This window comes from Carassius carassius, chromosome 16 (genome assembly GCF_963082965.1).
Source record: "Carassius carassius chromosome 16, fCarCar2.1, whole genome shotgun sequence".
Lineage (NCBI taxonomy): Eukaryota > Metazoa > Chordata > Actinopteri > Cypriniformes > Cyprinidae > Carassius > Carassius carassius.
This window is the reverse complement of record NC_081770.1, coordinates 20,347,968-20,375,768: the sequence shown is the minus strand read 5'-3', so window position 1 is coordinate 20,375,768 and position 27,801 is coordinate 20,347,968. Positions and strand designations below refer to the sequence as shown.

At 37.7% G+C, this 27,801-nt stretch overlaps 1 protein-coding gene across 1 annotated transcript in view; it reads right to left on the bottom strand.

Annotated features, from left to right (window-relative positions):
• Positions 1–485: 485 nt before the first annotated feature.
• LOC132159863 (fibroblast growth factor 22-like) overlaps positions 486–27,801 on the bottom strand; it is a 30,522-nt gene continuing 3,206 nt past the window's right edge. The window contains exons 2-3 of the mRNA XM_059569497.1: positions 2,920–3,023; positions 486–1,287 (exon numbers count right to left, since the gene is read on the bottom strand). Of these exons, the coding sequence (XP_059425480.1) occupies positions 1,093–1,287; positions 2,920–3,023 (299 nt within the window). The 3' untranslated portion in view covers positions 486–1,092. The remainder of the gene's footprint in view (positions 1,288–2,919; positions 3,024–27,801) is intronic.

Genomic DNA, 27,801 nt, shown 5'->3' with positions numbered 1-27,801 from the left:
GTTGGTGTAGGTGTTAATAAAACACTAATAGGCATTAAAACTAACTAAACCTATTAGGTAGAAGATTAAATTTATTGTTAGCTTCCGGTTTTAATGGTATCCCTTCTAGCCACTACTGGTTCCTACAGACATATCGCGGCAATGAAATGTCAAGTGAGTGACGCTAAAAGTTTAATTCTCTATTGACTGCGAAATGAAGAAAACATATCCCCTACACTAAACCCTTCCAACAGTGTGAGCAAAAAGCAAGTATGAGATTCTAACTACACCGAAACAACCATGACATTTTAACGTTTCTACACTACACTTTGAGGTCATGTGTTCAGTTCCATGTTTCACATATTTTAACATACACTGCTGTTTATAAAAAAAAAATCATGTCTTATGCTCACCAATGCTGAATTTATATGTAAAACAGTATTGACAACCACTACTGTTTTCTATATTTTAGTATGTTTAAAATGTGATTTATTGCTGAATTCAAAGCTGAATTTTCACCAGCCATTAGTCTTGTTGCATGATCCTTCAGAAATCAATTTAATATGCAGATATTATGCTTCAAAAACATTTCTCATTATTGTGCTGCTTAATATTTTTGTAGAAACCATGATACATACAGTGTGGTAAAAGTTGTTTTGAGAGTTTCTTTGTCTTAAGATGAGAAGAGTCTTTTATTATGTACAAAATGCTGTATAATCATAATTTGTGTCAAAAGGAATAAGACTGTTGCCATTTTACTGCCGCTACTGTTCATTTCAGCTGGAAACTGCAGTGAATTGTATAAGTATGTTTTTATACAATAAGACTAGGTTGGTAATGTCAGTCAGAAATCTGTCATAATAGTATAACAGATAGATGCAGTAAATGCCTATTTAACTCAACAATAACATTAATACGTAACCTGTATATACATCATATTAACACCCTTGCTTTAAACTGTACTGGGTCTTAAGCTGAGCCAGAGTAATAAGTTAATGTACTGTGCGACAGTACTCAGGAAAAAAAAAAAAAAGACAAACCAGAACTTAATAACATTTAATAAGTCCCCATCAAATGCAGATGGCATAGCATTGCTCATGATGAACAGTCCAGCTATGTGGCCAGCATAGGAAGGAAATGAGTAGATGGGTGTCTCCGTCTAGCTTTGTGGCCTCTGCGGGGTTTCCCTCGGCCGTTCAGCGACACGAACATCTGCCTCCCCCTGTGCTTCCAGCGCAGGGAGGCGTAGGTGTTATAGCCGTTCTCTTCAATGCGCTCTTTGAACTTGCAGCTGGGACTGTATCTGACCTGCAACGAGTCAAATGAAAAGTACAGCCTGAGTCACTACTCGAAGTGTGTTGTTGACAACATCAAAACTTATACAGTTGTTTAATACATGCAGTGTTCATTTTTTACATACAATACTTGTCTTTTGAAGGAAATATTCTTTCATTTTAAGTTATTATTTCATTGTCAAACATTCATTTAAATTCAGTTTTCGTATAGATAACTAAAATGGCATCAGAAGTAATTGATGACAGTAACATTTTAGTTGACATGACAGCATTATGCTTACAAAATTCTACATTCAACTGCAAAAAGCTGACTCAAATGACCAGATCCACTCTAATTGAATTGAAGTAGCTGTATTTTCTGAAATTTGTAGTAGCAAGTAAGCAAGACATCCTTTTTAAGTTGTCGTTATGACAAAAAAAAAATTGTATGTATGTATTTCTCTGGCCAAAATATACTTGAAATATATGCTTAATATATGTTGTAAACAGTGCAACTAAATGGAAATATATCAAATATATCAAAGTGAAAACATAGTTTATCTACAGCTTCAAATGACAAAAATATTGACAAATGTACCTCAAATGGCAAGAAAACACATTCCCAACCTTAAATGCATTTTGCTTTTATCAAAAATATAACAGTGTTTAGAATGATATGTATTTTTTTTAATGACTTAAGTTTATTCAAGTATATTTTAAAATCTAAGGGTAAGCTGCAAAGTTAATTTCCAAAAGACAAACGTCTGGCTAGACAAGATGACAGAAATGTACTTTTATAAACAGCAGATTTTGAGCTTTGAGCCCCCAATAATTAGATTAGATCTCAGCTGTTTCATTTTTACAGTGGCCATTTTCTTAAATAATTACATATGGATCATACACATAAGTCCAAATATGTGGTTTTCCTTTTATTGTTTAGCATATTAAACCATACAATCTTACCAAGCACACTGAACCATGTGGTGAAAAACAGCATCAGAAATCTGGGAGTGAGTTATGTTCCAAACATCCTATTGTGTACCCATTACGCATTTGTATTTATCTCAACTAGCCTGTCATTGTAAATCAACCGTCACCGTCTCGCATGGGCTCAAAAAGCTGTCTGACGAAGCCAAGAGAGCTCTGCCACTCTGCCACAGCTGGATAAAGCTATTAACTTGAAAGGGAACAAAAAGGATGATGACAATAACACTTAAGAGTCCTGGTCAAGGCAGCTTTAGCCTACAGTCCGATAAGATCACTGTGGAATGAGTGAATGCAACTAATAATCATTCAAAAGGGTAAGAAAAGAAGGGTGCTCAGGCCTCGAGTGATTCCCAAGGTTTGCCATGTTTACTCTGGGGATCGGAGGACAGATATAGCCATCTGTAAGCCATCTTATCATGGCTGGGTGACAGATTGCCAGGGTGAGATTTCTCAGAGAGCAGTTAAAGTGCACCATGCAATGGGGCGTCTTCATTAAACAAGTCACAAACAACTGTCTGCTGGCACGCACTAATTTCACAATAAAATGAAGTGTCCAAAGATTTGGGACGTTCCGGTAAAAAAAGCAAATGTTAGTTCCAGGATATTTATTGGATGATAAATATCTTTAATTTGCAAAATGTTAATACTATAAGATGCTGAAGCATTGTGATGTACCTACCGATCCGAAGAGTGTTCCCTTTTTGGACATAGCTAAGTACAGGCCAGTGCTGACAGATTTGATGGCGACAACTCCCACACTGACAGATCGGATTTCCATCAGACCTGAGGAGGGGTAAAAAGGAACAGAAGTCTGGTTTAGAAAGGGCGAGTTTCTTTATCAAAAGCCACTCTATCATTGCTGATTAGAAAACCAGGCACCCATATGCTCAAGGGATGTTTTTTTTTTCTCCCAGGACAAGAAAAAACAGGACACACTACAATAGGCCAGTTTCAATGATGCTCTTTGTGAATCCACCAAGAAAAACCTAGATTTCCAGACACGGTTTTCCTTGGAACTTATGTGGCACTTATAAACGAAAGTGTAGAAAACAACAATATGTTGCATTGATATTATGGACAATGTTAGGAATAAAAGTTTCTAATGACACACATTAGAAACACACATGTGCTGCGCCTTGTTTACAACCAGAGGAATGCACACGCCTGCATCGTGGTACTCTCATGTACAAGCATTGAACACTGACAAGGAAGCCAATAAATTGTTGATTTTTTTTTTATTATTTTTTTTTTTTTCATTATGCTCAGAAAGTGTTCTCATTTCATAAAATTACAGTTGAGCCACTAATGTCACATGGACTATTTTAACAATGTCCTTACTACTCTTCTGGGCCTTATATGTGGAAGATCTGTTACTGTCTATGCAGGGTCAGAAAGCTCTCAAATTTCAGAAAAAAAAAACTTAATTTGTATTATCGAGTTGAACGATGGTCTTACAGGTTTGGAACAACATAAAGGTGATTGATTAATGACAGAATTTAAATTTTAATTTTGAATAAAAACTGAAAACAATGAATAAATAAGTATTGAACTTTACCCCTAACCCCTAACCACAAAACTTACCCTTCAGTTGAGCATATGTCAATGAATTTCTGCATATTTTACGAATTGGCGAGAAATTTAAATGGTCATTTCTCTTCTCTGCCTTGCATGTTTCACCCTCAAGTCAGTTTACAATGAGAAAATGTGTTATTTATCATATAAATATAAATTTAATGTAATGTAATGTTTGTTTTTATAATGCAGTATTTATGAAAAGTAACGTTTCCCCAACACTTAATTATGTCAGAAGAGTTCCATGTTCCGGAATATACCAAGAACGAATCAATAAACTCAATAGTCAGAAGTCAAAAAATGCATTTCTCCTATTCGACTCTACTGAATCTAAAGCTTTTTTTTTTTTCTAATGATCTGGCAGTTCGGTTTCCGATTGATTATGTTTGGATGTCCATCATGCTAGGTTCTTTTTTTTTTTTGCTCTAAAATGGAGGCTGGACCCTTGTCATGACAATAGAGCAGATTGTTTTGGAGATTACCTGATATTGTCCTGTGAAAAAAAAAAAACATTGATTGCTTTTGAGAGCATTCCTCTCCATTACATCACATAATTCATATTGTCTGATGTTATCTGTTGAGAGCATCCATGAGTGTTTAAGGCTCGTAAAAAGCAGCTTTAAAGGGGAAAAAAGACAAAATGCTGCATGCAAACCATTTGGAGTCAGCTGGGTGCCTCTCTATAATTCTGCAAGGGGAAACGGTGCAGACAAATCAGCTGTTGGCTTTGGACAAGGACTGTAAACACTGTAACACACTGAGGTGCTGAATGAGATGTTGACTTAGTGCCAGTTGGGAAATGAACACCAAAAAAACATGGGAAGGCAGATCTGTTGAACACATGTGTTGCAGGTGTCAGACCGAAGAACTTGGGTTTGGGATTCTGGTTAACGCTTTTCAGCTGTGACTGAGTAAACCCTTGCTGTCAGGTTTGAGCAGGTGTAGCTATTTCTCAACAGCCATTTCTTCCAGTTTAAACTCATAGACTAATTATCGTCTGCAACTTTGTGACACTTCCTGGGATGAATGTACTTGTTGAATTACACGTTTTATTATGATAAAAAATACTGTGTTCTATCAAAAAGACTTGGAAAACAGAATATAAAATGTAGCGATAGAATAATATCCCTAGGTGTAAGCTATTTCTTAAGGGTTTGGAAATTAAATCACTGTGACTGATAAAACAGAATATACTGCAGCGATTTAATGTTACTATATAACAAACTTATATCATTCATTATTGTTCATATGTATTTTGTCGGTAACCCTAAAAGCAAAAAGCAAACAACAGTCCTCAAATGCCATCTTTTTTCTTTCTTTTTTTTGTCATTTTATTTATTTAAATTCTTTTTTTTATAAATGTATTATTCTTTTGGCTTTATAAAGTTTTTTTTTTTTTTTTTTTTTTTTTTATGTATTTACATTAACATTACATTTATGCATTTGGCAGATGCATTTATCCAAATTAACTAACAATGAATTCAATAAAGCATCTGTCAAATGTAAATGTATTGCAACCTAGAAAATGCAGTAAAAGTAACAGAAAAGAACAACAAAATTAATAGGGAAATAAGGAAATAAGGAAACAATAATAGGGAAACAGCTGATAGGCAACAGAAAGTGACATTAAATATTTTTCTTGTAACAGTACATATGTAAATTACGTAATGTCTTTCCTCATTAACAAGTGAATAATGTAGCCCTTCATCATGAAGATGCGCTGATGGATCGCTCGGTTACACAGCTGTGACCTCATTCAATGATGTCTGTCCTTTGAAGGCCAATATGTTATTTACTTGCCATGTTTACAGCATGGTAGCTTTGGTGACAGACACGTGCAAACAGCTCATAAGACATCCATCCAGTCTCCCAGATGATTGGAGCTCACATTGAGTTTATGAGCAACGGTCCAGTCAAATGAAAAGCACCAGGGTCTGAAGTAAGTGCTGTTACTTCTAATTTTCATTATTAGTTGCTCAAAGGTGTAAGTCAAGTCCAATTCAGCTTTGAAAGCCAGGAAGACTTCCTAAATAAAGAACTGGTTTTAGTGCTTTATTTAATGGGCTAAAACCTTATCTTTCTAAAAAAAGAAAAAGAAAAAATCCCATTCTACCATCATTTGTCATCTAATTTTCATATAAATGATACATTCTTTACCATTATTTGAACTCAGTGAGAAAATCCGAAGGGTAGTTGGTGCGGATTTATCTAGGTGAAATTATTCAAGTTCTTTACGCATGACCACACAACTATAAAGGCCAGTTGGACCTTTATTAATCTTTATTCCCTTTTGAAAATGTCCTCTATTGTGTCTTTAGCTCATGGTCTCCGGAGTGCTCAAGGAATTAAAATTTTCATTAAAAAAACTTCCAACACAACCTAAAACTTTGAAGTGTAACCATTTTAGCCCAAATCTCAACAGAATGGCTCAAATTAGATGGTTCTTTGTAGTGATTCAACACATACAGCTACATGGACCTACAGTACAGTGGAGTAATGTGAATGGATACACCATTTAGAATACACGCCATTATGCTTTCTGTTGGTAGTATTTTTTTAAATATTAACCCTCCTGTTGTGTTCCAGTCATTGTAACAATGAGAAGATTTTCTTTTCCCCAAAAGGCTAGTTTATGTTATCACATTGGACTAAAACGTTGCTCACACAAGGCATGTGAAAACCTGTGTGTGTGTGTGGTTGGGGGGGGGGGGGGGGGGGGTTGTCCCCACCACACACATTTTTGGCCTTTGTAAATCTCTCATTATGCTATTAAATTCATTATTATTGTATTATTTTAAAAAACAAATCAAATTGCTTTTATTCAGTTAGCACAAGGTTTGTATTTCTTTTTAGAACTGACTGATTGTTTTTCCACTCAAAAACTGGGGTCATTTATGACCAGGAACACCAAATTAAGTTATGGATTTTTCAACACAGAACAAGAGTTAATGAATGAATTATTAGTGAGTAACCAATGAGTTTAGTAGGTGAAAATAATATCTGAGAAACTGCATTGAGTTTGTTTTCATCACATCTTTGGCAAACTCTCTTGACCTTTGACATGTTTTGGCCAGAGCTGGCAATAAGCTGCTTGAACCATTACAAGCAAAATCCTCATTTCTACAGACTTAGTCAAGTGTAGACTACCCATTCTTCCCATCTCACATGTAACTTCTGAAAGCCCTTTGCACGGTCTTTTTACTCTTTCACTTTTGCCTTAATCTCCCACCCTTTACTTTCTGGAAGTGAGCCCATCTTCAGATCATTCAGCCCTTTTTGACGCTGAAAGCAAATCATTTAAGAAAAAAAAGCAGGAAGGAGCTCTCAAAGCGATTCCTTTGTCAGAATTATCGTTGGGTGAGAAGAGCAGGAGGAGGAGTTGGTGGAGAATGCGGGTTGTAGATGCTGGTAATAAGGAAAGCCAGGGCGGAGGTCAGGAGGTTCCTAAAATTATGTTTCCTTCAACTGGCCCTTTGCTCCCAATAGGCCTTTGTTAGCTACCTGAGATTTGGAAGCTGACAAGGTCTCATTAATGACCCGGCTTTTGTCACACAGAGCAAAGTTCCACCCACATCAATTAAAAGAGAAGGAGGGGGTCGACAGGGTGAAAGATGGAGCTAAGTTTCTCTGGCAAACCCCCTCCCTTACGTGCTTTTAAAGAGGGTCTTTAATTTCCCAGGTTGCCCCCTCCAGCAGCCCTCTCTGGCCTGTCGCCCTTTCGGGTGAAAGCCTGGGAATCTCTTGTGTCCAACTGGGTGCTTGTAGTTGATTGACGTACCTTTTCAATTTTTCCACAGTTTGCTTTCTTCCTTTAGAGGGTCCTGATGTTGTTTTTTCTCCTTTTCTTTCCTAAGCCTTTTCAGATCACAACCTTTTCATGCTGGGTCCTTATTGCTGTGCCTAATGGCCGTGACCAGCACCTTTGATCAGATCAGCCTCCTTCTAGGTGCTCTTGAGCCGAATGAACTCAAGGCCTATGTGTGTGGGATGCACGTTCAGACCGTGAGCCCACCCCAGTCACCGCTGCTTTAAACAGCTTGAGTTTAAAGTGTGCGGGAAACCTCTCTGCCCTACTTTTGGACCATATTACACTCAAAATCGTATTTACATCAAATGCTGGTGCCCTGGGGAAAAAGGTCTTGGGGAAGTTATTTTTAAACAAAATCCATTAAAATACTTCGTTACTCCACACAAAAGTAACTAATTGTGTTACTTAGTTACTTTTTATGAAGTGTTATGTTACTTTTGCATTACGATTTGTCACCTGAGCTGGAATGCTTATTTACAAAATTTTAACTTGCATTTCTTATTTGAAAAAGTAACTCAAGTAAAAGTAAACTTGTAAATTTAAAAGTAATGCATTACTTTACTAGTTACTTGAAAAAGTAATCTGATTGATTACGTAACTGTAATTAAAAATAAAATAAAACTTCACAAATGGTGGCAGATGTGTAGAATTATCTATAAATTCATATATATGCTACCGGTCAAAAACGCTACTATATTTATTAGATTTCAAACAGCTGTTCTCTATCTTAATATATATTTAAAAATATAGTTTATTCTTGTGATGGAAAATCCCAATTTTCATCAGTTTTACATGATCCTTCAGAATTCATTCTAATATCCTGATTTGGTGCTCAAAAATGAAATTTGTATTTTTTATTATAAATGGTGAAAACAGTTGTGCTGCTTAATATTGTATTGGAAACAATTATACATTTTTGTTTTTTAAACAAAGAATTTAATAATTGTTTAATATTTTGTTCTTTATATGATTTGGGGCCCTCTTTGGATGTAAGTCTGGATGTAGGATGTTTTTGGGTGTTCTTTTGGGATATCATAATGATAATGGATTTAATCTGAAAATGAATGTTTATGGCATAAAACGCCATTTTACAACTCCTGGCATGACTGAGATGCAGCTCCACATTGACAATAGGAGTGGTCAAATGACTTCACTTGTATGCATAAATGGCTTGTGCTGGTTCATTAAATGTATGAGCTAATTAACAGCTGAATGATCCTGAAAATATTCCAGAGAGAAGCTGAGGAGCTCCAGCATGAGTTTCTGGACATGCATCATAACTATATGAAGTCTCCAAAGGCTGCAAGCTATGATACACATCTTCTCTACACACATAAACCTCTTTTAAATTCTAAAACGTTCCACCAACACACTGCGCATATACATTATATAATGGTTCTGTCCTAGTATACTAACATAGCTTGTCTGTGCTCCAATATTTAGTGCAACGTTCCACCTTGGCTTCGTATTACTGTACTGTATATTATTCAAATTATGTAAGTCTGTCTAGGCATGTCAGCCTATAGTAATGATTCTCATGTCTTATTTACATCCCATGACACCCTACACAGCCATAAACGTAACTTATGTTATTTATGTAATAAATGTGTACAGCTGAGCTGTTTATTATACCAGTTTCCAATGCTCTGTCTAAGCTGAATGTGTAGAAAAAACCTAGATATTTGAGCACTAAACTGAGTCCATCTGCATGTCAATTCATTTTAAGTATTAAACTAAATGTTACACAGTGCTGATTAATTCACAAGCACTTTTAAGTTCAACCAAACTATTTAGTTATAGAGACACATATGGTTGAACTTAGCTATATTTAATATATATGGTGGCAGCTAACATATATGGCTCGGACATTTTAGTCACACTTAAAAATGTCTGAATGTCCTGTTATTAGTTACAGAATATCAAAATTGTTTGAAATGTCTTGTCTGGAGTGTAAAAAATAAAAATAAAATAATGTTTTGGGGTGAAGAAATGCAAGCATCACATAAAATATAATGATAAATACAGCGTTTTATTTTTTAGTTTTTTTTACCATTTAGAAGCAGAACAATGGTTTGTTCAGATGTACTCGCTTGCATTTGGGTCCGTCTGGACTGTGAAAGTAGTAAAAAGGAAGGGATAAAAGAAACGAGAGTCCAAAGAAAGGACGTGGCTGAGGCGATTCTTTGCCTGGCCTGATTTCTCTCTTCGTTCCCACATTCTTGCCATCTCCAGGGGGTGGGGTGGTGTGTGTTAAACTACGCTGGCTTTGATAACATCAGTCTTTCTCATCCTATTAGTCTGCTATCCATTGCACCAGAGGTCTGCGTGTGAGGTAAACATGCTCTTTTTCACAATTAAATTGGTCGTTAAATAGATTCTCCAGCAATAATAAGCCTGAACAAGATGCGCTGTGGCCTTGGTACAGTTGCTACATGAAAGCAGAAAACCATCAACCATTTTGGGATCTCATCTAATTAATATAGATATTTGCTAAAAGGTTAAATTTAACAGTGCTATTAAATTGCGAATTACTGGTGTTTTTAAAAAAAATTTGAAAAATTTACTTTAAGCATATGAGTATAATATTAGTGATACAGATAAACTAAAAGTTTTAAATATTGGTATATAATAGATTACACACACACACACACTACTTTATTGAGTTATAATATGGATTGTAATATTTACATATTTCAGACTGTATGAACAAAAGCAAATAGGAACAGCTATAGTTCATATAAAAGGTGATGAAATTTGCACCATGTTTTAAAAATAAAATCAAATAAAAAGATTTTTGACCGTGTCACACACATTGAAGTTAAATAACTCTGCCAAGCATTTACGGTCCAGTCTCATAAATGTCCATTGGCTGTAATGTGAAACATCTGTTTCAGACTTGCTCTTTACTTCTCGCCATGTGTTTCATAGGGCTCCAGTATAATAAAGAGCATGTCGTTTTCACTCAAGCTGGACTGAATGAAAGAATAAAAAAAACAATATTCTATTTTATGCACCAGAGTTGTCATGGTTGGAAAATGACATTTATCACCTTAATACTGAAACTGATCTGCAGAATTTTACGCCAAATGCCCTTAGCAGAACACTTAGCCATGAAGTTGATACTTAAAGCAATAAATATGTATATTTATACTAGTACAGTTGTACCAACACAAAGGATATAAAATACAGATTAAATGCATTTGGAAGCTATTTTAATTTTATATTTTAATTTTAAAATCTGTGTAATTTGAGGCACTAGGGATGCCAATATTACTAATTCTGACTAATACTAATAAGCCAATAATTTTTCAGGATATGGCTGATATATGATAAGTGGCCTAAATTAATATTCTGTACTATTTTAGTTTTAATGAGTTAATACTAAAATCAACTATTTGATGATATATTATACAAATCATTCCAAATATGAATATATAATGGATTTTTGTTGATGAGATTTGCTAAAGATTACATTTAACTGTTAATCATTAGATTATTAGTTTTTGTAAAGATGAACTTTAAGTGAACACTAGATGACTGCAAAAGTAATCCAAATATAAATAAATAGGGTTTTAAATATGCACAATAAAACATCCAATATGGGCCAATAGTGATCAAAAAGTCTCTATATCGGCCGATAACCGATACAGTACCGATACAATGTACATCCATTGATGGCACCATCACAGAAGCCATTCATATGTTAGTTTGCCAGCAAGTGAGGTAGTGCAAAATTGAACCACAACAATCAAGGCACTTGAACTCAGTTGAGAGTCCATTATCACACTCATATGCCAGGGTTGCACACTTGGGTGATGTTCCCTCTCGCACTATTCAGAGCTGTTACAGTTTCAGGCTCATTTTACTTTTATGGCTCACTGAATGCAAACTCTGGGGATTAGCCAGGTCCTTCAAAGGCCATTAGAGCCAGTGACAGGTATCCCATTACCCCCCGCACACAGAGAGACGGCATAGGTGAGAGGCACAGAGGCCAGAGAGGAGAGCTGGGGTCAGCTGGGGACAATGAAAGACTTAACCAGGGCCCCAAGTCTCTTTCTGTCAATTCGTATCCCTTGTCTAAATTTACAGACGGCTCTTTCTATAACTGATGGGTTCTCCTGATGTGTAGAAGTGTCTCATGTTTAGAAATGTTTGAAGATTTTTACTAAAAGGTTGAAAAACACATAAAACTATTAAAATACTGAGCACTTTGGTGCATGTTAATCTTGGATTTGTAGTCAGATTGCATGGCTTTATTTTACTTATGTTTAAGGTCCACATGAAATAAAAATCAATGGCTTTATTTATTTATTTTATTTACTAGCACACACTGTTAGTCTTGATGTAAACAATTAATCCTTGCAAGTTAATCCGCTGAAAGAAATGTTTTTTCTTTGTAATCTCTAATCAAAATCTGAACCTTTACTTCCACTCTGGAATGGCATTCATTTTCTGATGATGTCAGTTTGATGGCTTGGGCAGAATATTCTTAAACACACCCCTCCAACCATTAGGTTCCTATGAGAGAGAGACACAGGAGGAGGGCAAACATAAAACCATGTCTCCTATTAAATATACTGTTTCAGTTGGAAATACGTCATTACACTGAAATAAAGTCGGCAGCAAATTCCGGTTCACGCAGACATTAATATTTTACAGTTACATTTGCAGTTGCACATTTTAAGTCTGTATACATATATTCAATAACTGATCAGAGACGAACTAGCTAATTGTTTTGTGTGTATGGAATAAATGTGTTTAAAACAATGATATCAAGATTTAGAAATGCGACCTTGCTTTGGGCACTGCAAGCGATAAGAGAATCTCAAAAGGCAGAGGAAGTCTTTTAGTCAATTACTGTCCCAGATAAGGAGCCCACTTGCAGAGTCAATGGATTTAGGGTCAGAGGCCAAATTACATCATCAACCCCTAAAGCAAGAATGTCCCAGAATGTCCAATGTATTCCCTGTATGACCCACAAAGGGTAAGAGACACTTAAAGTCTGGCAGTTTATTTAATCTGCTCACCAACAAAATTAGCTGTGAAGTTGATGCTTATACCAAAAAAGTTTTAACAAAGTGTATTTTGTCTTTCTGCACTGGCATAATTCACTTGTTTTTACACTTAAAACAAGAAAAAAAAATTGTCAGTGCAATAAGATCAAATTGGCTCACATTATCTGAATATGTTTTTATTAGGGATGGTAAGCGATTAGAATTTTTAATCTAATTACATGATGTGGTGATTAATTAATTTACATAATCGCACATCAAACTTGGAGAAATTACTCTGAAAAGATAATTTAAAGTAATTGTTGTGCAAAGCATCAAACAAAGATTACAAAAAGTAGGTTTAGCAAGAAATATTTTGTTTGATAAAATTTATTACATATAGCCTACTCTTTTGGACCATGTGAGTACCGTATTTTCCGGACTATAAGTCACACTTTTTTTCATAGTTTGGCTGGTCCTGCAACTTATAGTCAGGTGCAACTTATTTATCAATTAATTTGACATGAACCGAGAGAAATGAACCAAGAGAAATGAACCAATTGAAAACATTACCGTCTCCAGCCGCGAGAGGGCGCTCTATGCTACTCAGTTCTCCTGTAGTCTACACTGAAGACATAGAGCGCCCTCTCGCGGCTGTAGACGGTAATGTTTTCTCTTGGTTCTAAATAAATGCGACTTATGTTTTTTTTCCTCATCATGACATATTTTTGGACTGATGCGACTTATACTCAGGAAAATACGGTAAATGATGACTGAATTGTCATTTTTGGTTGGGTGAACTATAACTTTAATAATTTATTTTCTTAATTTTCCTATTATTACTATGACAATATTAAATTATTTCTTTAATGAAATTATACTCTAAATAATAAACTAAAATTGCCAGTAGGTGCTGGTAAATGTCTTAAGTCATCGAGTCATTTAATCATTCGTTTGATTCGTTCAAATGGCTTATTCATTCAGGAGTGACGTAAATGGTTCATTGAATCATTAGGCTTGTTCGACTTGAAGTGGGTGATCACCATCAGACCGATCGGTGTGTGACATCAAAGTACTACAAGTGCTTAGAGAGCAGACGACTCCTTGTGCTTTGGGATCGATCTCGTGGTACTTTGATTTCCTACAACATTCGGTCTGTGCAGAGCCACTTCAAAGCCAACGCGATTATGGGCAATGGTTCAACGTGTCAAATGGTTCAACAAATTCGTTCAAAACGTGGATTAAGAAATGAAATGTCGCTGTGGGTTGCTCAGGGATGAAAAGTTCTGATTTGTCTTTATATTTTGGTTGACAAAATTGAGCAAAACAGACAACATTGTGTTTAAAATAACACAATATTAACTTCTTAATGAACTATTGTATAAGATGAGTATCACATTTGCACTCATGTGATATTAAACTTAGCCTACAGCTTGTGTGCTATTCAGAATCAGAATCAGAATGAGCTTTATTGCAAGGTATGTTTACACATATGAGGAATTTGTTTTTGTGACAGAAGCTCCGCAGTGCAACAGAATGACAGCGACAGAACAAAAAACACATTAAAAAAAACAAATAAGTAGGTAAGGAATGACAATATACAAATTGACAATGTATTTCAGATATATTACAAAAAGCAGTTATGTATGTAAAGGTATATTATGTGCAAAATTTAAGTGTACACTAAGTATGTGTGTTAGATATATAAGTGTACGTGTAAGTAAATATAAATAGTGTATTGTTTTCCACAGTTATTATCAAGTGTTCATTAGATGTATTGCCTGAGGGAAGAAACTGTTCCTGTGTCTGGTCATTCTGGTGCTCAGTGCTCTGTAGCGTCGACCAGATGGCAACAGCTCAAATAGGTAGTGTGTGCTGGATGTGAGGGGTCCAGAGTGATTTTGCCAGCCCTTTATCATAAATATTTCTTATCTATGTGATGTTAATATGAGACAAAATTTCAAACAGGGGCATTTTGCACCATATCTTGAATTTTAGGGATATTGTCTAAGCACCATCATGCAGGAAGTTGTTGCCCTGTCTTATATTAGTCATTAATCGACAATATGAAACGGCAGTTGATACACATAGCTCTGGGGCGGGGTAAGTGCGTTAATAATTTTAACAAATTATTTTTCTCCATAATTAATTAATCTAACACGTAAAATTACCAGCCCTAGTTTTTATATATTATGCATGTGTCATTCTCTTTATCTTGTTTCACTGTAAGGTTGCTGTAACAACGCTGGTGGTCGCAAACTAGTGGCCAGACCTTCAACAAGACCGATTTCTATTGCTCCTAAAGGCTGAATAGTACATATCTGGCTTCTTTTGCATGTGAAACTGAACCCTCAGGATGGTTCCCTTGATAGCATTTTTCCTCATTGGAAAAACTAGCAGACAATCACCCACCCACTAAGAGTTTTAGCATGCCGGAGGGCAAGGGGTTCCTCTGCCGTGAGGACTCTGGTTAACAAAGACATGGTCTGGTGTGTCTGGTCTTATGAGGTACTAAAAGGTGCAAGGTGGCATGGAAAGAAAGCAGATCCCCATAAATGGGCTTTTCTTTAATCAAGGAGCGGGTGTGCAGCAATGCCTCCAAATCAGACATCACTTCCTTTGCCAGCAAGCGGGTAGCCATCAATGGCCCATACGGATAGTTACAAGCAGATTCAAGGGCTATTTTGTGACTCAAGGCTTCTGTTGTTTTCTGCACCCTGCGCTATCAAAAGGCCCAGGATTAAGGCTGAGGTCATTGTTAAAATGTGGTTAATTGCACCAAGTTGCATGAGAGGAGAACCGTCCGCCTGCCAAAATGCAGATGCAGTCGTCCTGACTAAAAACAGACTTGGGGATGAGAGCATACTACCTCGTCATTGAAAATACAAGAAACGTTCATTCAAACAAAGCTGTGGTTGAACTTCTACAAAAAGTATGAGTCTACAGGGCTTCATACTTGCTGTTACACAAAACAATTACCATAATCTAGTACACAAATCAATTACATCACTCGTTTGACTTTTTAGAAATACTTAATCTAAACATAGCAATGGAATTACAAAGATTGTGCTGCGGTGACAACAGAAGAGACGGTAATACTTGAAACATGGTCATCTAAACTTTTTAATGCAATTCTTTTGGCATTAAAAAACTACTGTCAGGATTTACTAAAGACACACAGTGAAACATAAGTGATGAGATTAGATATTTTTGCAGCTGACCTTACTGCATTTGTAGGAGTTTCCCTCTCAGACGCAAGATTTATGGGAGATTATTTAAATGAAATGGTTTGTGGTAGTCAGTATACTAACATTTGTGGCATTATTTAACATCCCAAAAGCATGTCTTTAGCAATTTTGTACTTGTGTGTTGTCATCTGCTTACTTGTGAACCTACACTAATTTGCGCTGCTCTTGGTTGCTTGCATTGCTCATTATGGAAATTCACTGTCTGCATATGTTTTCTTTAATTTGCGCATTTTCAGTAGATCACCCTCAGAACTTTCCACTCCCATCTGTGCTTTTATGGGATTGCGGTCTCACACTAGTTTGCCCTGTTTAGTTAATCTGGCCCAAGGAGTTCCACTTGGTCAATCCGGAGCAGGATGTTTTCCATGGCTGGAGCTCTCGCTGTGTTTCAAAGCACTGAAATGAGACGGACTGAACTGGAAGCTGACAGGCAGCACAAAGGGGCCATCAGCTTCTTGTCAGATCTGTCAAATCACTCAGCTAGTGAGAGAGGCCTTGACCTTAACACTATCCTCCATGGGGGATTTTTGGCCCATGTCCACTCAACCTTGGTCTGGAACTTTCTGATAGGAACTGACCTGAAACTGTGAAACTGAATTCAGCAACATAGTGTTAAGACATCTCCCCATGTTTTACAGAGCTGCAGACTTTTAACAGTTGATGTTAAGTTCTATAAATTACAATATTTTCAAAAAAGCAAAACACAAAAAATAGAATATAAAATGTAAATGTATTGTTTTAGAATTCAGACAAAAAGTTTTTCTGGTTGTGGAATATGTTTAATATTAATTATATTAACTACATTGGTATTTTTGTGCTTGGACACCTGTGTGAACTTGAGAGGACCTAACTTTACACAGCCGTGTTTAAGCTTTAAAAAAGCTCAGAAAATATAAGATAGTGCTAAGAAAAGCTACAGCATCATTTGGTTTGCATATGCCACTTGATTTGATATTTCATATCAACACTCTAAAAATATTTTTCGAAAGTAAATATTTGGATTATGTATTACAAGAAATTACCATTTCAGTCTTTCTACTTTCTTTGAAATTTACTACAAATTTCTTAATCAAAAATGTTTCTAGACCATTTTTTATCAGTGTACTACAGTGAAACATAGACATTATAAATATATACATTATATGTATATGAATCAATTTTCAGCAGTGATCAGAATGATAAAAATACTGAATGGATGTAACTGGTAAGATCAACTCTTTAGTGAAGTCAGTTATTTGTTCATGAATCGGACTACACTGGTTGCCTTGTATTTAGTTAGTTGCAATAACATTTAGGTCATACAGAAATCAGTAAGGCATTATTCTACAGAACCTATTCATAAGATTAGGTCTGGCTATGATTAGACATGTATGAAGAATAAAAACATAAACATACAGTGTGCTCTGCTATGTGTAAACCTGCGGATGAAGAATCACAAAATTGACAGACAACATACATCCTGAAAATGTTGTTTCAGCTAATTGGCCACATGGGAAACTAAACAGATCTTGAAGAGTGTGTGGGCAAAATGTACAGATCATTTAAAGTTAACTATTTGTAAATCACAACTGGGGTGATGGGGCAATGCACAAAGAAAAAATGTGTCAGAAAATTGACAATCATAATCGTATCAATCTCAATAGCTTCTTAGTGCTTATGCATAGTAGCATAGTGGTTACAGATGTGGTCTGCTTGCCAAAGGTTGGTGAATGTTAGAGTGACCCAGCAAAGAAGGAGCCTACTGTGATGTGTAGTAAATCTTTATTATCACTTCAATTGCTGAAAACTGATTCAAGTTTTAATAGCCAAATAAAATCATAGAGGCTATAAAACTATATAACAATCAACAACTACCTAGTGGACACATATACACACACATACATCCAGTTGGGGCAATTCCTATGTGTGCTTATGACTCATTGTGCTGAATGGACTCAATACCAATGCCCTTGAATGTCAGATTAGGACAGCACATTTCAGCACATCAAAATTACTTTTTGTTTTACTTTTTGGTTTGGGTGGCAAGATAAAGCTGTTTGCCCATTCAGCACATATAGTTGGCCTTCAGAGACCCATCTTTTGTTGCTGTCCTATGTCTGATTTCAGCCATGGTGGAGGAGGAGCCGAAACCAGGGGCCGACTGACGGAGACTGCGCCAGTGGATGAGGAGCCCAGGTTGGAGCCAAGCAGACGGAGAGCCAGGGTGAAGCAGAGGATCTGGAGGTCAAAGGCAGCGCTGAAAGCACCGGCGACCGAGGTGGAGGTGAGGCTTCGGAAGCCTGCTGCACAGTCGGAGCGACTTAGGGAAGGAGGAGCCTGACAGAGCCTGTGGGATGGAGTAACGAGGTGAAGCCAGAGGAGTGGAGTCCTGAGGCAGCGGATGGTCGACGACTGACCAAGGTGGAGCCGGAGGGACGAGGGAGCCCGGTGGAGCTGGTGGGATGACGGGCCATGGTGGAGACGAGGGAGCTAGGTACCAAGGCTGAGCCGCTGGGTTGAAGGACTGAGGTGGAGTCCAGGGCTCGGAGGCTGGAGGCGGAGACAAGGAATCCTCATGCCAAGGCTCAGCTCAGATGGTGCTGACTGAGGGTGAGCTGCGAGACTGACTGGCACCAGCGGAGATGGGGTTGAGGAACTGACTGGTTTAGGAGGAGGCGAGAGAGGGAGGCAGGGAGGGAACACAGGAGGATCAGGGCTGGACAGAACCAGCAGAGAAACAGGAGAATCAGGAATGGGGGGAACCAGCGGAGAAACAGGAGATTCAAGGCTGGACTGAACCAGCGGTAATGGAGCAGAGGAACTGAGTGGTCTAGGAGGAGGCAGGAGAGGGAGGCAGGGAGGGAACACAGGAGGATCATAGCTGGACAGGACCACCGGAGACACAGGAGATTCAGGGCTGGGCGGAACCAGCGGAGAAACAGGAAATTCAGGGCTTACCTCCCCAAACCAATCAATTAAATCCATGTGGAGGACGTCTATAAGTTCCTCAAAATATCCAGAAACCAAATGCAGCTCACCCTCGGTGGCGGGAGTGTGGCAGGTCTTCCCATAGCGACGATCGGCTCAGTCGCGGCGGGCTCAGGCTCTCCGTCTGCGGTGGGCTCAGGCAGTAGTTCCGTGCAGCTGGATGGTGCCTGGCTGGTCTCTGGTTTGGTAGGGAGGCTGGAGATATCCTCTTCAGCGGGGCAGATGTTGAATAGGGATCCATTATTCTCCAGCACCCACTCCACAAAAGCAGCAAAATCCTCTCTGGGACAGTTGGCTGGTAGGCGTGCCTTACACCACTCACTCAGGCCAGAGTAATAAAAACTACAGAGCGAGCGGTCTGGGAAGTTGGTTAGGCACGCCAGATCGATAAAGTCCCAGGTGTGGTCCTCCAGCGGATGGTCTAGTTGCTCCAGGCACAGGAGTTGGACTGCTGGGATAGCCATTCCGGGAGAGGGGGCAAACCAAAACAAAAAAGAAAGAAAAACGCTGCTAAACTCAATGTTCGGTCCGCGATTCTGTTACAATATGTGTATGCTGGCGTGGAAATCAAAGCGCACGAGGGATATATAAATCAAAAGAGAAGTTTAATTAACATTTTCAAAAGGAACAGAAAGTCCATGATCGTAACAGTTGTTTTAAGTACGTAAATCGTTTTATAACTATGATTATGCCAGTTGCAAATTGTGCAACACCCTTCCAAACATAAGACATTACAAACCTTTTCATAGTTTCATATTTAAAGGGTTGGTTCACCCAAAAATGAAAATTATGTCATTAATAACTCACCCTCATGTCGTTCCAAACCAGTAAGACCTCAATTTATCTTCGGAACACAGTTTAAGATATTTTAGATTTAGTCCGAGAGCTCTCAGTCCCTCCATTGAAACTGTGTGTATGGTATATTGTCCATGTCCAGAAAGGTAAGAAAAACATCATCAAAGTAGTCCACATGACATCAGACGGTCAGTTAGAATATTTTGAATCATCGAAAATACATTTTGGTCTAAAAATAGCAAAAACTACGACTTTATTCAGCATTGTCTTCTCTTCCGTGTCTGTTGTGAGAGAGTTCAAAACAAAGCAGTTTGTCATATCCAGTTCGCGAACAAATCATTCGATGTAACCGGATCTTTTTGAACCAGTTCACCAAATCGAACTGAATCTTTTTTAACCCTTCGCGTCTCCAATACGCATTAATCCACAAATGACTTAAGCTGTTAACTTTTTCAATGTGGCTAACACTCCCTCTGAGTTCAAACAAACCAATATCCCGGAGTAATTCATTTACTCAAACAGTACACTGACTTAACTGCTGTGAAGAGAGAACTGAAGATGAATACCGAGCCGAGCCAGATAATGACTCGTTCAGGAGTCAAGAACCGTTTCTGTCAGACGTGTCCGATTCGAGAACCGATGAACTGATGATGTGCATGTGTGATTCAGCGTGAAACAGAGCGACACACAGAGCATCTGAACCGAACTGATTCTTTTGGTCATTGATTCTGAACTGATTCTGTGCTAATGTTATGAGTGCTTGAATGAAGGGCAATCAACAGACATGGGGACTTGTGACTTGGTGACTTGGACTCGAGTCGACTCGAGTCGCTATTTTTAAGACTTGTGACTTGACTTGACAAAAAGTAAAATACTTGAGACTTGACTCGGACTTGGAAGTTAAAGACTCGGGACTTGACTTGACTTGAGACAGGATGACTTGAATGACTTGAGTGTTAATCACATTATGTTTTCAGTTTGAATATAAAATATATAAATTATTTAAAAAAAATAAAATTGATTACTCAGCTGGAGCGCAGGCTGAGAATCGCGTTGTCATGTCATGACATCATCAGTCATGCCCTCTCTACCTTACGCAGACCACGCCCACTTAGATCAGATATCACATCACATCAACATCTCAGCTTGAGGGTACTGAGGGTCATCGCTTTTGTCGTCAATAATTCACGCCTAAAAACGCGTGGAAATCGCTAGTCGCGCCGCTGTCTGATTGTTTCCAAAGCGCTCGGGCAGTTGCGCCCCTGAGGCGTTGAGAGTGTCGCACCGCGTGCGCGTCGCGACCGCGTTGCTTCCATTAGGAGCGCGCATACCGGTGGCGCATACATGGTGGGATAGGCCACATCGTGCTCGGCCACATCGTGCTCGGCTTGCAGACAAGACTCTCGAATCTTATATTTTGCAAGTGCAATACCTTGTAATAGAGGTAATGACTTACGGATTTACTCTGAGAGAGCGATTGTGTGTGTGTGTGTGTGTGTGTGAGAGAGAGAGAGAGAGAGAGAGAGAGTGAGAGAGAAACACACTCGTGCTTCACCTGATGAAGGAAACCCAAACTGAGTCTGACTCCAATCACAACCCCAACATTCAGAAACTAATTGACAAAAATCTGAAGTATAATTATGATGAAAAATGAAAAAAATGAATTTGAGCTCCAAACCAAACTCCAGTGTTATTCGGACCTAAACAGAACCACAAAACTGGCAAATTACTTATCACTAAAGCCATTAAAAGAAAGACAAATCCTTTCAAAATATCGACTCAGTGATCATGATTTGGAAATAGAGATTGGTAGACATAAAAGATCCTGGCTACCGAGAGAAGAGAGGCAAACACTGTGAGCTGAATCAAACAGAGGATGAGAAACACTTCCTTCTGGTCTGTCCCAAATACAGCACTACAAGAGAAACATTCTTTCCACAGTTTGAAGCTTTGAATCCTTCATTCTTGTCTCTAAATGACTCGGAGAAACTACTCTATATACTTGGAGAGAATGAGACGGCATTCACAATAGCTGCTAAATATTTATACACCATACACACCATACGAAAGGGATAATTTATTGTATTCAACTGTTTTATTTTATATTCTTAATTCTATATAATTACTATTATTAATATTAGAAATATTATCTGCTGCTGCTATTTTTATTGTATTTTATTGTAATCATATTTTATTCTGTATCTAAATGCTAAATTTGGCAATACTGTAACTCAAATGTCATGCCAATAAAGCAACTTGAACTTGAACTTGAACTTGAGAGAGAGAGAGAGGAGAAATGTAAGAAAGTTTAATGTTGTATGTAAACTGTGTTTGAGGGGAAGTTGTGGCGTAATGGTTAGAGAGTCGGACTCCCAATCGAAGGGTTGTGAGTTCGAGTCTCGGGCTGGCAGGAATTGTAGGTGGGGGGAGTGCATGTACAGTTCTCTCTCCAACCTCAATACCATGACTTAGGTGCCCTTGAGCAAGGCATCGAACCCCCAACTGCTCCCCGGGCGCCGCAGCATAAATGGCTGCCCACTGCTCCGGGTGTGTGTTCACAGTGTGTGTGTGTGTTCACTGCTCTGTGTGTGTGCACTTCGGATGGGTTAAATGCAGAGCACGAATTCTGAGTATGGCCGAATGTCATGTCATGTCATTTCACGTCATTTGAGAGAGAGAGAGAGAGAGAGAGAGAGAGAGAGAGAGGTGTTCAGAGAGAAGTCTGTTGGATGTTTAGCTGTTATTTGTTTTATGGACTCAATGTTGAAAATGTAAAACATTTCTGTTGGCAGAAGTGAAAAATAAATAATTTTATGAAGTTACAATTTTGTTTGATTCCATGATGTATTTTACTGAACATGAGTATTTACAATGCAAATCCAAATTATTTTAATTTACTGTTACTTATATCTTGTCTTTAACTTTATTAAGATCAGATTCTGCAGGTAAAATTACAATAATAAGGTGACTTGACTTGGACTTGACTTGACTTACTACAGGACTTGACTTGACTTGACATAACTTGTGACTTGACTTGCCCAAGAAAAAAATACTTGGGACTTACTTGAGACTTGAAGGCTAAGACTTGAGACTTACTTGAGACTTGCACATGTGTGACTTGGTCCCATCTCTGGCAATCAATGTTATGAAAGCTTGAATGAAGGGCAATCATCGCCAATGACGCCATTACGTCGAACGGTTTATTGAATCGAACTGTCCGAAAAAACTACTGGTGATCCGAAAACCGATGCAACCAGTTCTTGACTCGTAAACGAGTCATTATCTGGCTCGGCTCGGTGTTCATCTTCAATTCTCTCTTCACAGCAGTTCAGTCAGTGTACTGTTTGAGTAAATGAATTACTCCGGGATATTGGTTTGTTTGAAGTCAGAGGGAGTTTCAGCCACATTAAAAAAGTTAACAGCTTAAGTCATTTGTGGATTAATGCGTATTGGAGACGCGAACCATTTAAAACGATTCAGTTCGATTTGGTGAACTGGTTCAAAAAGATCCGGTTACATCGAATGATTCGTTCGCGAACCGGATATCACAAACTGCTTTGTTTTGAACTCTCTCACAACAGACACGGAAGAGAAGATAATGCTGAATAAAGTCTTAGTTTTTGCTATTTTTAGACCAAAATGTATATTCAATGCTTCAAAATATTCTAACTGACCTTCTGATGTCACATGGACCACTTTGATGATGTTTTTCTCACCTTTCTGGACATGGACAGTATACAGTACACACAGTTTCAATGGAGGAGGAGCTCTCCAGAGCTCTCGGACTAAATCTAAAATATCTTAAACTGTGTTCCGAAGATAAATGGAGGTCTTACTGGTTTGGAACGACATGAGGGTGAGTTATTAATGACATAATTTTCAATTTTGGGTGAACTAACGCTTTAAATACAATTTTATATCATGGGGTTTTATAAAACAAACATTGCCAAATCCGTTTTCACATTTACTACCTGCAAAGCACAATAAAAATGAAGTATCTCTGTTAGAAAGTACTTTAGATTATGTGATAAAAGCCATTCAGTGGTAGCCATAGGAATCCTATGGCCATGCTTTTGTGACTCAGCCTTGTTTTATTGCTGATGTTTTTTTTTTTTACAAGTCAGCTATAAGAGACCATAAAGGCGTGAACTGGGTGTGTCACATTCTTATCGTTATAGATTTTATAAGGAGTTTCCTTAGATTTTTGGCCTGATTAGAAACTTGAGCTCGTAACACCTACGGGACTATCCTGTTCACTTTGAATTATTGATGTATTATTATAAATAGACAAATGATAAAAAGTATCAATTTAGGTCAAGAAGAAAACCCAGTGGGAGACATACAGCAGAAGCCAGCATTCCTGTGTATTTAACCCAAAATGTCAGTTTTAGGTTTTAATGTTACAGTAATATAACATGACAGGCAAAGAATGTGTAAATCTCAAATTGTGATTAATGCATGCAGGGGAAATCCACAGTAGAATCACAATGTTCTCTCTGCTGCCTTCAGGCAGATGGTTACGCAGTATCCGATCACACACAAGCCGACTGACAGCTTTTTCCATCAGACTATCAGGCTGCTGAACACTCAGAACTGACACTTATACAGCACACCACTCTGTCCATACCATTCATCATGCATTTTAACTCGAGCACTACCACAATTTTTACCAACTGGACTTCAATGTAGCATGCACTGCACTTTATTACAATAATACTTATATTTACCAACCATCTCATATACAATTTGTGTACATTTGTGGATTATGTGGATTATGTTTGTATATTATTGTTTAATATAGTGTATATACTGTACATAAAAGTATACTGTTACTGTAAAGTGTCTAAATGTATATAATGTTATTTGTTAAACTTGTCAGTTGTATTCTGCACTGTCTGGAGCACAGTTGCAAGCTATCCCGGCACACATGCTGTCGGTGGTGTGACAATAAAAGTAATTTGATTTGATTTGAGTAGTCGCTCAGTCTCCGAGATACACTGTCTGGGTTAACATATGCTTGAAGGTGAACATGGTTTAATCAAAAGGTCAATTCAGATCAACTACAATCCCAAGAGGGTGTTTTAATTCACCGCTGCCTAGAGCCTGAACCCAGTCACAATGAGACCAAGTCTGTCTGTCTGTTTAATTTCGCCACAGAGCCAAGAGAGGTGGTGAACGGTGTTGGCTTTGGCAGATGTTAGTCAGCATATGGTACTGCATGAGTTAGCCAAGCTGTGGGTTCCCAACTGATCTAATTAATACTTGTTTTACATCCCTCACAAAAAGTTATAATAATAATAACAGTGCTAATGACTTCTCATTCAGGAAAAATGGCCTTGGGTCAACTTTCTGCAACATTACCATTTGCCTAGTGAAGATGAGAGAATCTGAGCAGTACCTACTGAACTGTGAGACTGCCTGTCAGTAATTGCACCACTGAGTATATAGAGTGCGCAACCTTTAAATGTAAATATATATATTGCATTAGTTGAGTCATCGCAAGAGTAGGCACCGTTTTATGTTGTTATCTTTGGCCATTTTTGTGATCTCATCAGAGATCACTAGAATCAAACTGACATTTTGTGTGACTCAATAAATAAGTTCACATGTGCTTTAAAAGTTTGATTTCTGTCTGGCAAAATAAATAATTAGTAATTTTAAAAGGCCACACAAGCGTTTCAATGTAAATTAAATTATGCCAGTTGGATTTTGCTAAGTTGTGCTAATAGACCTAGATAATGCAAAGCTCATCTTCGATTATATAAACAGTAATTATACTATGGGTGACTTTGGAATGCTGCGCATGAAAAGAAGGAGGTATTTAATCCTCAAATATTTGAATACACATTGTCATATATATGCAAAACCTACTGTAAAGGTGCAAAGTTTTGTGGGCAAAATGGTCTATTTTCAGTAGTGTAGTGTTGTGTGAAGAGCAGTTTACACAGAAGCCACTTTCAAACCAAGCTGCCTTACATTGGTCAGTGTTGCGAATTCAACCAACTTGTTACAAAATCTGCATGGCAAAATCTTTCACCCTTATATAAAATTCCTGATCGCATGGATTCCCAGCACAAATTTGGTGAACAACAGAGATGTTACCAAATTTTAACTGTGCATGCATATGTACATGATGACTAGATAAAACATTATAAGCTTTTAAGTAAAATTCACCAGGCCTACCTGATTTTCTAAAAGGCAGGTAGGTATTTTAGAGTATTTTGGAGTGGGATTAACACTGCACATAACTAATTATGGTGTGTCTTTTCATCCATTCATGACATTAAAACTGGCCTTTGGAAAGAGAATAGTCTAGAAAAATTGGGGCATTTTAGCTCTGCAACTCTCAGAGTGTGTGCCAGTTTCTGCTTTTTATTTTTTTCACCTTCTCAGGGCCGAAAACACCTGGCAAGAGAGGGATTTTGAGCATTTTATAACTATTCTCTGAACCACTGTCCGTCGGAAGGATTAAAAAGGCAGAATTTGTAGGATTTTTTTTCCTGGCACCAAAATCTCCAAGAGGCCCCCACAGGCTAAATGTAAGCAACATTCCCAGACTTTCCAGAAGCGTCTGGAATCGCCTAGTACCCATGTGCCCTTACCACTTAAACTGTCACAGACCGGGAGCTTCACTACTACTACACACTTATAAAATGTCCTTAGTAGAGTACATTCTTTCTCTCACTCTTTAACACATCTTTTGATTAGGAACCTAAGAACTTTACTGCCTCATATCATTTCATATCACACTTCTGGAGTACATTCCATTTCCTAAATTCAGCTGTTGATAATTCTTCAAAATTCTCACACTGTAAAGTATTTGACCATAAATTATAACACGTCGACATAAATATTACACTGTGAATTTATTTTCACCTCCCATGATTCTACAGCAGTTTATGTGCCAGCATTCAGTCGTGCACAATCTCTCTTCTGTGGCCTCTAGGCGTCTATGAACTGACAGTCTCTCTTTTTGAAATATGTTTTAAATAATTCCACAATATATTCAGAATGGGTGGATGATTTTCTTCCCATGACTCGGGTCCAAGCTCAACACACCTATGAAATCACTGCAAGGGAAAACAGTAACATCTAAAGCAAGATGCAGAAAAGTCAGGGGAAACTTGGTAAACATGACACAACTCTTGAAAATACAGCTGAAATGGAAGAAGGAGAGCGAAAGAAAATGGGAGATGGAAGAAAAGTCCTGGCAAACTGCAAAATGGCAATATTTTAGCAAAAGTGACTTCTCTGATTATTCCTGTCGCATGACTTTATTTCCTTAAGCGCAGTGTTGTTGCCTGGACTCAAGTCAAGCATTTGATGTTCTTAACCACATACGCCCTAGACTTCAACAGTGCTCTTTTTAAAGCCAAATGTTAAGGGGAAAAAAGAGGTTAGCTGGTTTTGTCAGCCAGCAAGTACCTGCAATTCAAAAACTATAAAAGAAAATAACCTTGCCTAAGACAAGAATGGACAGAAACATTAGGCTAAGATTGATATACTTTCTCACTCACCACCCATCAAGTGGTGGTTAATGGTTACAGTCTTTACCTTTGAAGTATGAGATTTCCATTTTTCTTTATACTCATAATTTCTTGTCCATGAATTTCAGAGAAAATTAGTTAAACTACTAGTTGTATTTGTAGACTACATTACTATATTTGTTAAAAGTTATAAAAACATATTTGAAGAAAACTGAGAAAACAGCTTCACTTTAGCAAAACGCTAAATGTTATATTGAAAGCAAATATTTATAGCAGGTGGATCTCACTAGGTTTGGTACTCACAAGGGTCTCCACAAAGTTTGGTTGGTTAGCTTTTGTTATGGTTTGCCTCTAACTTTAATATATATATATATTTATATTTATTTTATTTTTTTCTTGTCTGCTCCCAACATCACGCTCATGCAACAGCAGCATAGTTGCTAGTGAAGGGATTGGGACTGTGTCCGTTTTTGTAGTGCTATTAGCCAGTAAGCACTGTCAGGACCTGACAGGCACTACTACAACCCTACATTTGCACTCAAAATCATAGTCAAATAAGCTTGTCTAGTTTGCATTATGCGGCTGTTAACTGTGAACGATGACACCGTTATTTTTTGGAGCTGATTGACATCACCCTTATGAAAGGAAAATATATTTACCAATATATTTCTTAAAATATATTGTGATGTATTG